Genomic DNA, 17,407 nt, shown 5'->3' with positions numbered 1-17,407 from the left:
CGACTTTAGTATCTGTATCTAGCCAAGGAGTTTGGAATAGTTAATTCTGAGGAGACCCATATAACCGAAAAAGCTCACAATGGGCATTATTCTAACACCCTTGCCAGCACATTAGCGACAGAGCCGGAAGGGGGGCGGGCAGACACACTATACCCCATTCACCACATAGTCCCGAATGGCTCCTCTGAAGGAATTGCACCGATCTGTGAGAAACAGCCCTGATCAGAGCTTCCTGTGGACAATAAGCAGAGGGTATCAGGCCTATTAATCCATCACTTTTCAAGAGCACTCAGCTGAAACAAATGCTCATACATTGTTAAGGATAAATAATACATATACCTTCTCCTGCAGAGGTGAAATCTCACCAATGATTAAAAATTAGATTCCAGAGGAAAGATGGCTCATAAGACAGACGATGTGCATGACTCATGCAAATTTGTAATGCGTTGAATTCTGGTGCCTCGCTTTGCATGCCTAACTGGGGAGAACCCTATCTTGCTTGCACAAACCAGGAATCATATATCAAGAACAAGATCAGTAAAGTCTTTGTGCAGGGATGTGACATATAATAAAACCGGGGGGAAAAAGTTCTTCTTAGGTATCTCTAATGGAGAATAATTTGGCAATATCTACCAAAATTACAAACACTTTGGCCTTTTCATCCAGCAATCTCACTTCTAAAAATGTATTCTATAGTTTCATTTCAAGTATGTAAGAGAACATATGCTGTTTACTGCAGCAAACTGAACATAGTAAATAAAAGAGAGGGAGAGTTAGAGGGAGGGAGACAGAGAAAGAGAAAGGAAGAGGGAAAACTCAAATGTCTATCAATGAGGGTTGAGCCAAACAAATTATAAATTATGTCTATAAATGGAATATTATATACTATACTGCAAACAAAGGACAGCGTGATTCCCAATGGACTGCTACAGAGATCTCCAAGATATGTTTCAAGTGAAAAAAAGGTGCGTATTAGTGTATAATATGCTAACTTTGCTGTATAAAAGGGGAAAAAGATATATTATTTGCTATTATTTGTGTAAACTCTGGAAAGACACATAAGAAACTAATAAAAGTAAAGAACAGGGAGTTAGATGGGATTTTCTAATGCAGACACATAAGAAACTAATAAAAGTAAAGGACAGGGAGTTAGATGGGATTTTCTAATGCATGCCATCTTTATGTTGTCTGATTTTTGAACCATGTATTTTCTATTTAGAAAATAGATTCAAATGTTTTTTGAAGAGACTTCTTTTTTTGTAAACAAATTGAAAATCAAACCAAACCAAATTTTAACACAGCCAAAGCAATTCATAATGGCCTGTTTCTACTCCTCGATAGTAGAGTAGAGCTTACATCTGCCCTCCAATGTATCAGATATTTCAGAAAACATTTTTTCTCTTCTCTCTGTATTTTTTTATGTCTGCCTCCTCTCATTCTCATTTAACACCTTAATTGTATTACTTACAGTGACGACAGAGCATCCAAGGATGAAGTCTGTGTAGGAACTGGCAAACTGAAATCGCATTGTAATTTTTGGCTATTAATTGCAGAACATAACAGATAGCCTGTGCCCTCTATTTTGTAAGCAATATTTATATTCTTCACAAGGCGCTCCCTTACATTCTAAGGAGAAACAATAGCAGTGACAGCCTCATCCTTTCCTGGAACAAGACCTTTGCAACAGGTTGCATTCAACTATAAACATTTTTCTTCCTTCATAACACCTGTTTTCAGTCCACTTAAACACTGTTGCCTCTTTGATGGAAGTCGGAGTCCAAAACGAGTGACCTCTCGTACCTTTGTTTACTGCAATGAAGGTTTAAGGTTCTAGAATGTCCTCAGGTTAAAAACCAAATTCTTACTTTTCTTGCCTCATATTACTGTTTCACTTATTGTTGTCAATGGCGCCCATCACAAATGTCCAAATGACCTGTCAGAGGAACAGGGAGGACAATAGGGTACACACCAACTGTCATCTCACAATTCTTGACAGGGCATGGGGACAAATTCCAATTGGGATTCAGAGCCATCGGCCACATCAGTGCTGTTGTTACAGAGCAAATCAACTTAGCAGATGGGTATTGTGGAACATCTCTTCTTAATGAAACGTAAAGACTGACAATAAAGGTGTGTGTGTGTGCATGTTTGTGTGTGTGCATGAGTGTGGAGGGTAATGGAGAACTTTAGCAGCAAGCATTACATAGTATCTGTTAAATGCACGGATCCCACAGCCAGATTCCTTGGGTTTGGATCCTGGCTCTGTTAACCAACTGGGTGACTTTTGGCCAGTTACTTAACCTGTGTGCCACTCTCTTCACGAGTAAGAACATGGGGATAACAACAGTGCTAACCTCATAGGGATGTCATGAAGATCAAATATAGGTGAAGCATCTAGTATGGGTCCTAGTTGATAATAAATGTTCATTATTCGAGTTTAGAAGAAACGTGAGAAAGAAGCGTGGTAAGCTCGGACACAGGGTTGGCAAGGATTCATACAAGAGCAACTCTGTCCACTTACAGCTCTCCTTCCTCCTGGGTTATGAGTTTGTTAGTCCCCTCTTAATAGCTGTGCCTTCAAAAAGAGTGCAAGCAAATTATTCAGGTGCCTAAGCCACATCAGAGAAAAGCCTAAGACAAAACATTGAACAGTTATTAGTATTCTTATTTTAAGAACTGATTTCCTTTCGTTATTTTGCGCTATTGGGATCAATTATTATTCAGGCCACTGCTTCAGTGTTTTGAAATATGGTTGTAAAAATGCCACTGACTCAGCAGAATAATGCTAAACTGTAAAAAACCCCAGTTGCGTTGCTCTCTTTAGTTCAGAGTAAGGTGGGAGGCTAGCATGAGAACCTCTCCTGTTTATTATATTCATATATATGACAAATATATATATTTGAACATTTTAATGTTTGTTAAACAAAAAAAGCTAAAGATTTCCAGTGTTAGTCTCAAATTTTTGAAGGAGAGGAATAAAAGATTCACCATATTTTAAGGAGTTACAGTATGGTATGTTATTCCTTTCAGGGATTAACTCAGTTCCTAAATCCTGGTGACATTAAAAAGTTAAAAGTAGATGGGGGTGCCTGGGTATCAGTCGGTTAAGTGTCTGCCTTCAGCTCAGGTAGTGTTCCTAGGGTCCTGGGATGGAGCCTCGAGTCCTGTCTCCTTGCTCGATGAGGCCCCTGCTTCTCCCTCTGCCACTGCCTCTCTCTGAGGAATAAATAAAATCTTAAAAAAGAGCTAAAAGTATAAGAAATGACCTATATGGGTTTTAAAAGTTAACTGGCTGAATTTGAGCTCTGAACTTCTAAGTTGGAGACCAGAGATAACGAACTTCCTTTCCAGAGGAGAGTTGGAAAGAGAAAGTGACTTCATTTCTCAAAGTTTAACTTTCTTGACTTACATGCATCCTAGTAACTAGTGGGAGTCCCAGTATCTTTCAGCCCAGTGGGTACTGGATGTCTTGACATATGTCTACCTTGCGAGTATACTCGGAGAAGCTCACAATAAATATTAACTAAATAGCATTTAGTATAGAAGTTGAAATATATTCTTTGAAATTTAAGTAAGAGGCAGAAATATTTAAATTTAAACAGATTGTGATACTCACACCCTTCTGGAACACCGAGAGAGGTTAATGGACTCTGTCTTCTATATACAGAAATAAAGTTCAGTTCTTGGACCATCATTCTTGATATAAGGTTAACTCATTACAGCTTACCAAGAAATTATCGATAAGTGGGTAGAGTTCAAGTGTCCAAAACTCGAATTCTCACAGAAAATTATTTTCTGAAGACAAAAAAGTGTCACTTGAAAGAAATTTAAGTGCATCCAATTGAGGTTTTCATCCTTACTCAAAAAAGAGGATGCCAGTTATCTTAAAGGGAGGACTTTATCCTTAAAAGGACAATAAGGGAGTATCAAGTACATGTTAGAAGTATAAGAATTTGCTAACACAAAAGCAATGACACGCTTCCTACAATCTTTGTTTTATAGCTTTCATTTCTAAATGGCAAAATTCCAATGAAATTTCTCAAAATGGTCCAATTCTTCCCCACTTTGGCCAGTTCCCCACAGTACTCAACCACAGCAGTGATGTCGACCTTTGACTATATAAAAATAAGCATGTATCTTGACCCCAGAACTCCAGAAAAAAATCAGAACACAAAGAGAAAGTGGACTTGGATTTTTAATTTTTTTAAAGATTATCTCTATATATATATGTATTAATAAAAAGTGCAAAGAATAGACCTTCATGTTTAAATTATATTCTAAAATAAAATATATATTTCCATTAGCTGCAGGAGACAACTGGCAAGTAAAGAGCCTGAGAGAGCCCAGTCCCTCTCCATCACTACAATGGACATATTATATAGTAAGGAAGCACCTATGAAAAATAGAGTGTTCACAACACATCTGGTAACACAGATAGCTTCTGGGTGTACTGGAAAGCAGTTTGTTTGCGTTTTCAATCTAACATGAAATGAAGGGAAAAATCAAATTCATAAACAGAAATGACATCGCTTAGAACAATCTATTATTTTGTATTCCTGTTTTATATGCCCTAGGGCCTAGCACTTGCCACGGAGCAGGTCGCGCTCACACGTGCACCGGGAAGAGCCATCGGCGGCGTGCCTCAAATGGGGTCAGCTCCTTGTGCGCCCAGAGTTCTGTGCTTGGGACACCGCTGACTTAGCAATGCAGCCGAAACACCTGTTGAGGACTGAACTTGCATTTCTTTAAGTAAACAAAATCTTAGCACAAAGCATCACAACATGTGGCTCTGTTACACATAGCTCATGTTTTGGGCTTCTTTTCACCCACGGGTCTTAAAAGAAACAAGGTGTTGGGGGATATCCACCGCTTTCTTATGTGTTTATGGACATGGTGGCAATAGGTTGCAGAAACAAAAGAAACTTTTAATAATAATAATTTAAAAAAAAAGACACAGGACTCTAAACTTTTTTTTCCCCTCCTTTAAAGCAATCTGAGCTATTTCAACAATTCCATTTCGAAAGCCCATTTCATTGTGGCTTCAGCAGCTACATGTGAGCACAGAGGATCCCTTGGTTTTGATCTGGCTTTCTTCTGTGACTCCTTCCCTTTTTCTCCACTGAAAAGAATTTCTATTTTAAAAAAGATATGTTCTATACACTGTGCCTGCAGAGACCTATCTGTAATACTGGCTCGGACAACGTCTTGCCTTATTAATGCCAGGAACGGGCTCTTGCTGCATGTGGAGGAAGTCAATATTAAAATACAGAGAAGCTGCTGCCATCGATGATGCATAGCTTTGAGACTCAAAAGTCCACGGTCTCTTGTCTCCTCTTTTTTGGCCTGTTACAAAAATAATTTGGGTTACAAGGTGTCTACACAGCACCGATTTTATTTCAAAAGCAGCATCTTTACTCAGCTGCCGAAATAAATCTACAAGTACACATGCTCAAATAGCTTTTCTCTTTTACTTCTGTTCTGCAGCTCTGAAAGACCGGTCATTGCATTAGACTTTGTCTCAATCAAAAATTGTTCAGCAATTAATTAAAACCATCAATTACGATGCCCTAAAAATACCCACTGAATTAGATGAGAAGTTCCCCTGACATGCAACTGTATAATAGAGGAAATAGGCCTGCAGTTGATGGACACTGTATTCTGTCATAACAGAAGGAACAGGTCTCTAATAGTAAAAAAGCATTTCATAAAACTTTTGTCATATATAAAATATCTTATTAATTGTGACCATTCCACTTATGATTAAAGCACAACCCAAGTGTTTGCTCTGCCTTCTGCTGTGGGACAGTCAGGGGTCATACAACCTCAAAAAATAAAAGAGTGCATCTGTTTCCCAGGCGGACAAAAGTGACGGGCTCAGTTACACTGTCTCTCAAACTTGCCTGCACTCATGCGCACATACACAAAGCACCCACGGTTTTTATCTTCATGACACTGTTGCCACACTTTTTTCCCACTTCCAAAAATCTGTCAGGAAAATGTGATTACAAAATAATTAATTCTTGTCTCTACCCAGCCTGGATCTCCATCGCTCATTCTTGCGATTTTGAAAGATCAAGTCTGCAGCAGAAGGAGAATAGGCTTCATTCATCTTTCTCAAACCCTTTGGTTTCCACCTTTAATGTTACAGTGGATGTAGACTTGACTCAGTAGGACTGGGTCAAAGGCTTTATAGATACTGAACCTGAAGTGCATTAAGAGAATAAATAGGAAAAATTTAAAAAGTAGCAATAATAATCACAACTCTGCAGATGTGAAGAATTTACAAGAGTTACCTAAAAATTTCATAAGAAATTAAAGGATTTTGTAGGAGTGGTGGAATCCTATAACAAAGGTCAAAAGGCCAAATGCAATCAGATAATGATTACATTCTTAGAAAAATACTTCATGTGCACATCACCTGCCCTTAGTGATGCCAAGCCTTCCCCAAGCCTCCCATCTGTAAATATGGTGGACCAAGAAAGACATCTATTACAGAAAGGGGTTACCCTGTTTAATGAAGGACAAGAACAAATGCAAAGATTTCAGGGCAGGTGAGGAACTAGCTTTTAAAGAAAAGTGCTTTAAATATGCTTCTGCGAAAAATATGACTTGGAGGCAATTCTGAAGTTTTGACACTTAGACTTTACTCATAGATTAGGCAGAGTTGTTCTTTGGGAGGGGCAACTAAATTGAAATGCAAAACAAAAAGAAGGGTCCAATTATGACATCACAGAATCCCAGGGAAGAACTGGGAATCAGAACTCCCTTTGATTAAGATTTCCCACTTTTAATGCAAAGTGTAAGAGCCAGGACTTCAAATGACGACACGGGCAGGGAAATCACAACGCTCTTCCTCCTGGATGGCTTGACTTTTCTCCCACTCTACTCCCTCACACATGCCACGGACAGTTGGCTAGCTAATTCCCAGCTCTCCCGGCATGTATATCCATTATTCAACTGGGCTCTTCAGAAAGTCAGGCCTCTATTCCCAACAGTTTAAAGTAATGAGAAAGACAGCTAGAGATGAGGAAGTACATTCGACAAGCAAAAATCAAAGGACTGTGGCATGTGACACGCTTTGTGTTATGGAAGTGAGGGTGGACGTCATCTGTGCGGGACACTGAAATGGACGTGGTTACACACAGCGGGCCCAGGCTGCTCTGCCCACGTCGCCAGGACAGCAGTGAGTCTTCCTGGAGTTTTAACTCTCTGTCTTCAAGATCCTAACAGAGTTACAGGTTCTCACAGAATACCTGAGTTCAGAATCAGGTTGAAAAATGCCTAAAACACTAAAATTATTTCAGAAGGGAGAAATGAAAAAATTGTCCACACTGAGAAATGAGAAGTTACTTATGGACAGGATTAGAACTATTAGGTGAACAGGTGCTGACACGTCAAAATGAAAAACTGAACCACAACAGGAAAGGAGGGAGAGAGGGAAGGACAACGGAAGAACTGGGGGAGAGAAGTGCTGGCCCTTCCTGTCAAGATCCCTGCTCCTGATTTCAATCCCACAAGTTACCCTTCTGGGGGGAGGCCACACGGCTCATGCTATCTTCACAAATATACCTAAATGGTCATGAGAACCAAGTGGTAGACGCAGCCCAGTGAACACAGTAAGAAGTCGGCGATTTCTTGGTCATCTTTCACGAGGGAGGGCACAGGGACTGGAGATGTGGCCAATTCTGCTGGCTGAGCTGAAGAAATCTGTGGTAGAAAATACCCAAAACAGCCCCCTCCCCATCCTAGGGGGAAAAAAATATACAAAACCCCCCGAAACCCAAACAAAACGAAACAAAACAACCTCCTCCCTCCTAAAGAAAACCACATTGGAAACAAATGCCCTGCAAGAAGTCCTTATGTATGTGTTTTTTACAAGGCTGGTCGAGGTTATTTTGTTTTGGATTCCACATAAATTTTATCTCCATCCCTAATGCCAAAAGAATGCAGTGCCCGAGAGCTGTACTTCATTTCCTCTGGGCCAAAGGGTGCTTCGTGATCAAAATAGTAGAGAAGCATGTTGCTTGTGGGTAACTGCACTAGAGTTTTTAATTGTTTCTTTAGTTCTGCAACTGTTTGGTCCAGACGAATGCTCATTTCTTCCACCTGATCGTTAAAGTGGACTTCTACTTTCGCACTGCTCTGTGGTCTTAGGTCCACTTCTGCCAAAGGCTCCAACTTCCCATATTTTGTAATCAGTTCATGATACCTAGAAGGATAAAACAAAACAAAACAAAACAAAACAGTGTCAGCTTAAGCCACTGGCACACGAACTATGAACTTCTTCAGAACTCCAGTGAGCGACACTGCTACAATCCTATTCTAATATCATCTACATCCACCTATCTGCCTGACGAACTGTGTATCTGTGATGGGATACGGTTGCCCTTTTGCGGCCACAATAAAACCACATCCTTGTGGATAGGAGAAGAATCTGTCCTAAAGATGGTCACCATGCCTGCTGTTTATTGTTACAGAAGAATAGATTTAGGGAGAAAAGGAAAACTTAGAAAAGCAGACAAAAGGATTACAGAGAGAAGTCTAATCACTCTGTAGAACTTGCTTTCTTGGGTGTCATCATCAAGGGCATATATTTAAGCACACGTTCCTTGGTGACAGATGGGAAGATGGAAAGAGGCCAGTTTCTGACCACCAGAGAAAATAATTTACAAACCACAACAAAAAAAATCCAGTTGTATGTGAGCTGTTAATCCAGGTTTTTCAGTGATTTTTGTTTGAATGTTCAGCGTAGTCTCACTGGCTATAAAGAAGGTCTTTGCGGAAGAGTCAAGAATACATTCTTGAGGGGTACCTCAGTGTCTCAGTCGGTTGAATGTCTGACTCTTGATTTCTGTTCAGGTCATGATTTCAGGATCATGATCTCAGGGCCCTCAGACTGAGTTCCCCGTTGGGCTCCATGCTGGATGGCAAAGGCTGCTTGAGATTCCTTCTCCCCTTCTCCCTCTGCCTGACCCCCCACCACTCTCTCTCTCTCTCTCTCAAATAAATAAATAAACCTTAAAAAAAAAAAAGAATAAATTCTTGTGAAAAACTTGTAAATGGCAAATGAGGAATACAAGTTCCTTGACTGAGGCAGGAATAAAGAGCAGAAGCTATCAAGAGGAAAGTGAGTTATAGAGGTGAAACTTGGGCCCATAAAGTCAAGTTTCCCATGTGGAAAATCCTGTCTCCACTGCCAGTCTTTTTACTGATTTTACTAAAGTCTGGTTTTACTGAGGAAGTTGAGCAATTTTCTACAAATCAGAGAAGGAAAAAATGATCAAAAGACCCGATAACAGCTTTATTATAACCAAGAAATCCTGAGGTTAATTCAGGATCAGAATACAGTGGTCATGTAAGATTATTCCCCCACCCTAGTTTTGGCTTTAACTCAGTTAAGTCAGTGTTAAAAGGTTGGTAGGAATATTAAAGACGGAGTAGGACATGTGTGGGTAAGCATGGAGGTAACCATTTTCATTAAAGGGAATAACAGTATATGATAAAATAGTACTGGCTTTGGAGTCAGAAGATCTGACTTCAGAGTCTTGACTCCATCTTATAATTAGCTGTGTGACTCATCAAATCAATCTCTTTGTATCTCAGTTTTCTCATTAGTAAAACTGGGATTAAAAAGTCTGCCCTCCCTACTTTATAAAATAGTCAAGAGAATTATATAACATAATAGATGAACAAGTAATTTGTAAATAAAAAATAAACACTACATTCCTATTCTGGAATTTACATTATTAAAATACACATACCCCTTTAGAAAACAAATGATTGAAATCTATTTATAACTTCTTGGAAATGATGGTGCTATGATGAAACAGATTACAGAATCTTCTCTCGAAACTTGTGTCAAAAACAGTATTTCTTAAAAGGATAAAAACATCACCACCAGCAACTAACAAAGAAAGAGAGGGAATAAGCTTATGGCGATAGGCTTTATTTAAAAGGAACCAATGGCAGTGTACTAGGTGGTTCTGTTAAGCAAAGATCCTAATTCAACACCCAGAATTCATTATGGAGGAAGAAGATAAAGAGCTAACTCTTGAGTGTGCTAACACTTCCCAGTTTAGAGAAAATTGGGCTGAAGTGCTAAGGAGTGAGCTCCAGGAAGCCTGAGGAAATACTTTGGGGACTAGAAACCTCTATGTCCCACTCCCAGGATGTCAGGATCTTAGCAAAGGCAAACAAAACAAGGCCAAACAAACAAAATGCAAAACTACCAAGACCTGAAATTTTCCAAATTTTCCAAACTGAAGAAGTAAAATGATTCCAACTCTAAGGGTATCTTTCCCTACGCATATCTCCTACTATATGCTCTTAAACAAGTGAAACTAGGCTATGATAATTCCACTAAATCTTAGAAAAGACAGCAGAACCCAAGGGGTCAAATAAAAGCTGAACCCAACTCCAGAGATATTTTCCCTTCAGACTACAGAAAAGTCCAATTGTAATACCCCAGCTCTCAAACTCTGCCTCAGAGGAACAAAAGAAACAATGGTGAAGGGGTCAAGGAGAGTTTACTTATACTATGTTTCGGTAAAGAGATGGTCTGGAGAGAGGTGCCCACTTTTAAGCATAAGCAAAGAGATACAAAATGGCAACTAAGCACAGACCACAGCAAAAGGAATAAAAGAAACACACAGTGAGTAAAATGCAGAGGCAGAACTCAATCTGAAAGAAAAAATAACTGAAGACAAGGGGTCTAGAACTTATTAAGTGCATGAATATAATAAAACAAGAGCTCAAAGAGAAATGACCAACAGAAGGAGATGAAAAGAAAGATTGCAGAGCCAGTGAAACAAATTGAGAAGCAAAACAATGCCACTGCTGACCAAATAAATAAATTAGGAAGCATGACCCAGGAATATTATACCTCACCAAGTTTTGTTTAGAAAGAAATTTAAAAGGCAACTATTCTGAAACAAGAAGAACTTAGGAAATAGGGCAGCCATGCGTCCTTCTGAAAAAGATAAATACTGCTCAACAATTAGTTTAAGAACCAGTGCTAAGCCTTAAATCAATTTAAAGATAAATCTAAAATTTACAATAATAATTATATAATTATAGACTTATTTATATTTGGCACTATGGTAAACTGAATTAATCTCAACCATAAATATATCTGTACACAAAATTATGACCCACAGGCAGAAACTGGCCTACTTGATACAACTGGCCTAGTCCATCTACAAATTAGATTACCTATAAATTAGGAAGCTAAGGTCCCATAATTTTCTCAAAATCAACACATCCAGAAACAATTCATTGTTACTCCTAATCTTTTCTGGTCTTTTTATGTCAGTAAATGGCATGAAGAATGATCTACTCTTCCTAGCCAGTAGCTGGACAGTCATCCTGATTCCTTCCTAGCCCTCTTTCCCACCTCTCTAATTCAATAACCTGGAGTGCTACAACATTCTGTGGAGGAGCTTCCCCAGCACCTGTTCCAGCCTCCTCTGGAATGCCTCCCTCCCGTACGGCCGAGACTGGGAAGATAAAAATGGCATTTTGCACACTCGTTTGCAGGTGAGATATGGCTTCTATCACTTACATTCAGCAGCCCTGGGGATAAATAGAATGGATCTAGGAGATGGTGTGGGCACACTTTGGGTATAGACTCCCTAATTACCCAACTGCAGTTCAAACACTGTTCCTGGAGTTAACACCCTTGGCAGGAGTTTGCTGAACCCCCAGATCACAGTTAAGCTGCTGTGATTCAGTACCAAGGACAGCAGCTTCAGGAGTACCATAGGCAGCAGTGCCATTGGTGGGTCAGTTCTGCAGTAGCATTTTAAGGCAATCCTAGAGACACAGCCCTTCCAAAAATTTTTGTTCAACACCGATTCCCTGTATTAAACCCCTTTCTTCTTCTTTTTTTTTTTTTAAAGATTTTATTTATTTATTTGATAGAGATCACAAGCAGGCAGAGAGGCAGGCGGGGGCGGGGGGAAGCAGGCTCCCTGCTGAGCAGAGAGCCCAATGCGGGGCTTGATCCCAGGACCCTGGGATCATGACCTGAGCTGAAGGCAGAGGCTTTAACCTACTGAGCCACTCAGGCACCCCAAACCCCTTTCTTCTTAACACAGCTAGCATGACTTCTATTATCTATAACCAAATCCCAAATGATACTCCTTCCAAAGATTTCCTATAACTTTAGGGTGGCCCCAAACTGACCCTTGTCTATATTACAGCCAGTGACTGTTATAAAACACTAATATAACCACATCACCCCTCTACTGAAAACCATACAAAGCCCATCAGAATAAAGCCTGAACTCTTTATCATGATTGTGGAAGGCAGAATTTTGGCCCCCACAATCTTCATCCCCTGGTGCTCTTCTCAAGATTATATTATATTATACTGCATTATTGACCTTAAGATAGGGAGAGTCACTGAATGTGACTAATCTAATCATACAAACTGTTAAAAGTAGAGAAGCTTCCTCAGGCAGCAGCAGAAGAGGAAGTCAGAGAGCTTCTAAGCATGAGAGAACTTGTTATATCATTGCTGGCTTGAAGACAAAGGTGGCCACATGGAAAGCTGGAGAAAGTACAGAATTCTGCCACCATCCTGAATGAGACTACAAGGTGATTCTTCGCCAGAGCCTTCAATAATGAACACAGCCCTGCTAACCCCTTGATTTTGGCCCTGTGGGACCCTAAGCAGAGAACCCAGTTAAGCCACATTGTACCCACACTTCTGACCCACAGAAACTATAACATAATAAGTAGGTATTGTTTTAAACCACTACATTTAGGGTAATTTGTTACAGCAGCAATAGAAAACGAAGTGACTGTAAAAGGCCCTTCATTATTTGGTTCCTTCACAACTTTGCATCCCTATTTTGTACCATAAACATGACTACTTCTGCACCTGCCTTTCCACTTGCTTAAACCTTAAAAATCAATGTTTATTTATTAATTTGCATATAAAGCCAATAGACTTTTATATATGGATAAAAGTTTTGATATGGGCTATAATAAATACTCATTTTTATTCTATAAAAATTCTTTATTCTATAAAAATGAAGGAAAATAACCTCATTGTGTATCACTACACACACTAAATATGCTCCCTTAAAAGTTAAATAAGTAAAAAGTATGACTTTTATTTTTGGATGGTGGGAGGGACAGAGGGACAGGGAGAGAGAGAATCTTAAGTAGACCTGACAAGGAACTTGATCTCAAACCCCAAGATCATGACCTGAGCCAAAACTAAGAGTTGGACATTTAACCAACTGAGTCACCCAAGAGCCCCTAAAAAGTATGAAAGTACGATTTTAATCTCCATTTTCTTGTTTTGTATTATCTTTAAGCAGGGCAAATCACTAAATCAGGTATTTTATTCATTATTCAACAGTCCATCCAAACTGAACTATAGCTGCAAACTTGGTATTATCTGAGCTTTTATCATCAGCCCCAAAGCTATAGTCTTGAGAGGTAAATGGCTTCTGATGACTATTCTTTAAAATGAATAATCTTGATTTATATTAATATTCTCAGTCAGTACTTCTACCTGAGAACAGAAGTACTGATTGAGAATATTAAACACCATTCCACCATGACCTTCTAATAGAAAATGACCAATCACAAGAGAAATAAAATTTACTGCACACAGCATAAAGACCAACATGACCACATGAGCAACTGAGAATGATAAATGGAAACCAAACACTAGGTACAACCTTGGGAAGACACGACCACAGGCAAACTGGCATTGTGCTTTTTTCTTTCTTCCTATTAAAGAAAAACACCCACTGAGAGAACAGCTTCTTCCAATTTCAAGAGTCTTTGAATCACGAACAGTTAGAAAACAGCCTCCTGGTAAAGTGCGGTTGAAGATGGCCCTGACCAAGGGGGGAATGGGAAATGGAGCCAACCTCAGTGGAGCGAGAGCAGCTCCACCTCCAGGGCCCACAGGCACGCCTTCACACATGAGGGGCTCCGGGGCCACGGCACACCTGCCTAATGTGATACACACATGAGCAGATTCCAGTAGCATGACAGTCAGGCTGGGAGATGTGCACCCCTTCTTCCTTTAGCCCATTGTCATTCTTGATTCCCAAGATACCTGAGAGCACTTCTTCAATCACAATTCAGTCACAGGTCTATGACTCCAGAATAAATGAAGACTTGACACACTACTTAGACTGCAGTTTCCTATCATAAATCTTAGTCCGAGGGCAAACTTAGAATAAAACCTAAAACTCAAAGATGGATGGAGACAAAAGATAGCTCATTCTCAGCTCTGACTAGCCTTATAAACTAAGTCATACAAACAGGAAATATTTTACAGAATATTTAGGAAACTGGAAAACTGAAGTAAGCTTAGACCAGGGGCTTTAGGCAACACAAAAATTTTGTATTTGGATTTCATATTTCCATTTCCATAAAAGGTAGAGCTACTGTCTCAAGGAACATCCAAGAGAAAAGTAATGGGATTTACATTTTATGCATGTGCCTATACCACAATGGGATTAGTATGTAGCTCTTACAACTGCCTAGAGGTATACTCAAAGGTGGCTTCTGTAGTAGCTAACAATTCTGTTAATCCATTGTTCCTCAAATACAGACCCATATTGAACCAACCAGAGTCTTTATTTTAAATAACACTATCTAATTCCAAAATAAATCCCTAATACATACATCTCTCTCTTTAAGGAATGTGACAATGAAACATGAGAAATCTCTGATAGTTCATTTGTTTTGGCTGAACAAAATCACTTAAGTATAACTAGAAGAAAAACATTCACAGTGTGGAGATTCCTCAAGAAATTAAAAATAGAACTTCCCTATGACCCTGCAATTGCACTACTTGCATTACCCCAAAGATACAGATGTAGTGAAAAGAAGGGCCATCTGTACCCCAATGTTTACAGCAGCAATGGCCATGGTCGCCAAACTGTGGAAAGAACCAAGATGCCCTTCAACGGACGAATGGATAAGGAAGATGTGATCCATATACACTATGGAGTATTATGCCTCCATCAGAAAGGATGAATACCCAACTTTTGCAGCAACATGGACAGGACTGGAAGAGATTATGCTGAGTGAAATAAGTCAAGCAGAGAGAGAGTCAATTATCATATGGTTTCACTTATTTGTGGAACATAACAAATAGCATGGATGACATGGGGAGTTAGGAGAAGGGAGTTGGGGGAAATTGGAAGGGGAGGTGAACAATGAGAGACTGTGGACTCTGAAAAACAATCTGAAGGGTTTGAAGAGGTGGGGGAGTGGGAGGTTGGGGGAACCAGGTGGTGGGTATTAGAGAGGGCACGGACTGCATGGAGCACTGGGTGTGGTACAAAAACAATGAATACTGTCATGTGGAAAATAAATAAAAAAAAATGATTAAATCTCAAAAAGAAAAAAGAAAAACATTCATTTAGTTTACTTTGTTTCCCAAGGCATTATGAAGGATTCAAATGTCCACAATAGCCAAACTACAGAAAAAGCCTAGAAGTCCACCAACAGATGAATGGATAAAGAAGATGTGGTGTACACACACACACACACACACACATATACACAGGAATACTATGCAGCCATCAAAAACCAAAATCTTACCATTTGCAATGACGTGGATGGAAACAGAAGGTAATTACGCTAAGCAAAATAAGTCAATCAGAGAAAGACAATTATCATATGATCTCTCTGATATGAGGAATTTGAGTCAGGGCATGGGATTGTGGGGGGAAGGGAGGGAAAAACAAAACAAGATAGGACTGGGGAGGAAGACAAACCATAAGAGACTCTTAATCTCAGGAAACAAACTGAGGGTTGTTCGGGAGTTAAGGGAGAGGGATAGGGTAGCTGGGTTATGGACACTGGGGAGGGTATGTGCTATGGTAAGTGCTGTGAATTATGTAAGACTAATGATTCACAGACATGTACCCCTGAAACAAATAATACATTATATGTTACTAAAAAAAAAAAAAAGAAAAAATATTTTCCAAACATCTGATTGCTATTGTTTAATCTCTCTTGCTATATTATGCTTCTTCTCATGTTGATATGGTGTCATATCATGGCACATCAAAGAAATCTCCTTAACATTCTACAACCGGGCCTTCATACACCACTGAAACAGTTTTCTCAAGGTCACCAATATACTACTTATTAAAACACATAAACCTCAAAACCTAGGCACAGGAAGGACTTTAGAGATCAACTATTACATATTTTATAGATATAGTAACTGGGGCTAGTTTGTTAATCCAAAGTCTAAAAGCTGGTGAGCGAGAGGGTGGAAGGTAGAACTCGGGTCTTGCTCTCAGATCATTGTTCTTAGTTCTCATCACTTCAGTGGTTTGCTAGAGTAATAAGTACCGTTCTAGAAATTCTCTTCTTCTTCGCATTTTAAATGTCCCTTTTAATCTCTCAAGAGATTCTCATTCCTCTTTTGACCCTCTATACTTGGATAGTTCTCAAGATTATTTCCTGTATTTTCCTCCCTTTTCTCTGTATGATCTTCCATCATAGATCTCATTCTCTTACTTTGCTCAAGCCACAGATGTTTTCCCACTTGTCTTCTTCAAGCTTCTATATTTCATCTACCTCCAGGAATATTTATTCTCACGTTTCATACATAGCAAAGATTCTTGAACTTAAGTTAGTCCTTTTCATAGAGTATTTCATCAAGGCTTAAGTCAAAGAACTTGTTTCAACTCACTATTTCTTAAACTCAAGTACTGTCAAAAACTATCTAGTGAATAGATAAACAGAATGTGGCTTATTCATATAATAGAATATTACAGAGCAGTCAAAAGAACTATTTTGATCTATATTTATCAGTATGATTAGGCCTTTGATCAAACTGACTCCATAAACTCAGATGTTAATATACTTCTGCTCCAAACATAGAGTAAAATGGATAAAATATGAAAGGTTGAATCCCAAGAAGACATAGCACAGGCTCAAAAATAACAGACATTGCCACAAACCGGACACAGAAAAGAAATGCAAAGCATACAACTAACCACAGAACCACTGGACTCCATATCCAAAGTAGGCAGTGGCAGTCAGGAGCTAAAGTCCTGTTAGGCAAAGGAGATTAAAAGTACTCCATGGGAGAGTCCGTTTCACTGCACGAAGCAGGGGTAGGGCTGGAGGGAGGTGAGGCTAGACATAAAGTAAGAATGCAAAAAACTGTGGCAGATCCACTGCCTAGGGCTACCTCTTTAGAGCAAAGAATCTAGATAAAAGAAGAAAAAAGATAGCTCTACCACCAGGAATTACATTAAATCACCTGGTGCCTAGGTGGCTAGATATGTATCAACTGCAATTACTGTGGGCTAGGAGTCTGGGGAGTAGGTTAGAGACAATTGCAAAGCTATTAGATAGAGAGTGGTAAATCTGAACAGGAAGTATGTATGTACGGAACAACACAGCTTTAA

General features: G+C 39.3%; 1 protein-coding gene across 4 annotated transcripts in view; it reads right to left on the bottom strand.

Annotated features, from left to right (window-relative positions):
* Positions 1-4,182: 4,182 nt before the first annotated feature.
* TBCEL (tubulin folding cofactor E like) overlaps positions 4,183-17,407 on the bottom strand; it is a 76,134-nt gene continuing 62,909 nt past the window's right edge. For all 4 annotated transcript variants that reach the window (XM_047692658.1, XM_047692659.1, XM_047692660.1 and 1 more), the window contains one exon: positions 4,183-8,209. In XM_047692658.1, the coding sequence (XP_047548614.1) occupies positions 7,891-8,209 (319 nt within the window). In that variant the 3' untranslated portion in view covers positions 4,183-7,890. The remainder of the gene's footprint in view (positions 8,210-17,407) is intronic.

The sequence above is a fragment of the Lutra lutra genome, chromosome 10, assembly GCF_902655055.1.
Source record: "Lutra lutra chromosome 10, mLutLut1.2, whole genome shotgun sequence".
Classification (NCBI taxonomy): Eukaryota; Metazoa; Chordata; class Mammalia; order Carnivora; family Mustelidae; genus Lutra; species Lutra lutra.
The sequence above is the reverse complement of the archived record's forward strand: the minus strand, read 5'-3'. Positions and strand labels throughout refer to the sequence as shown.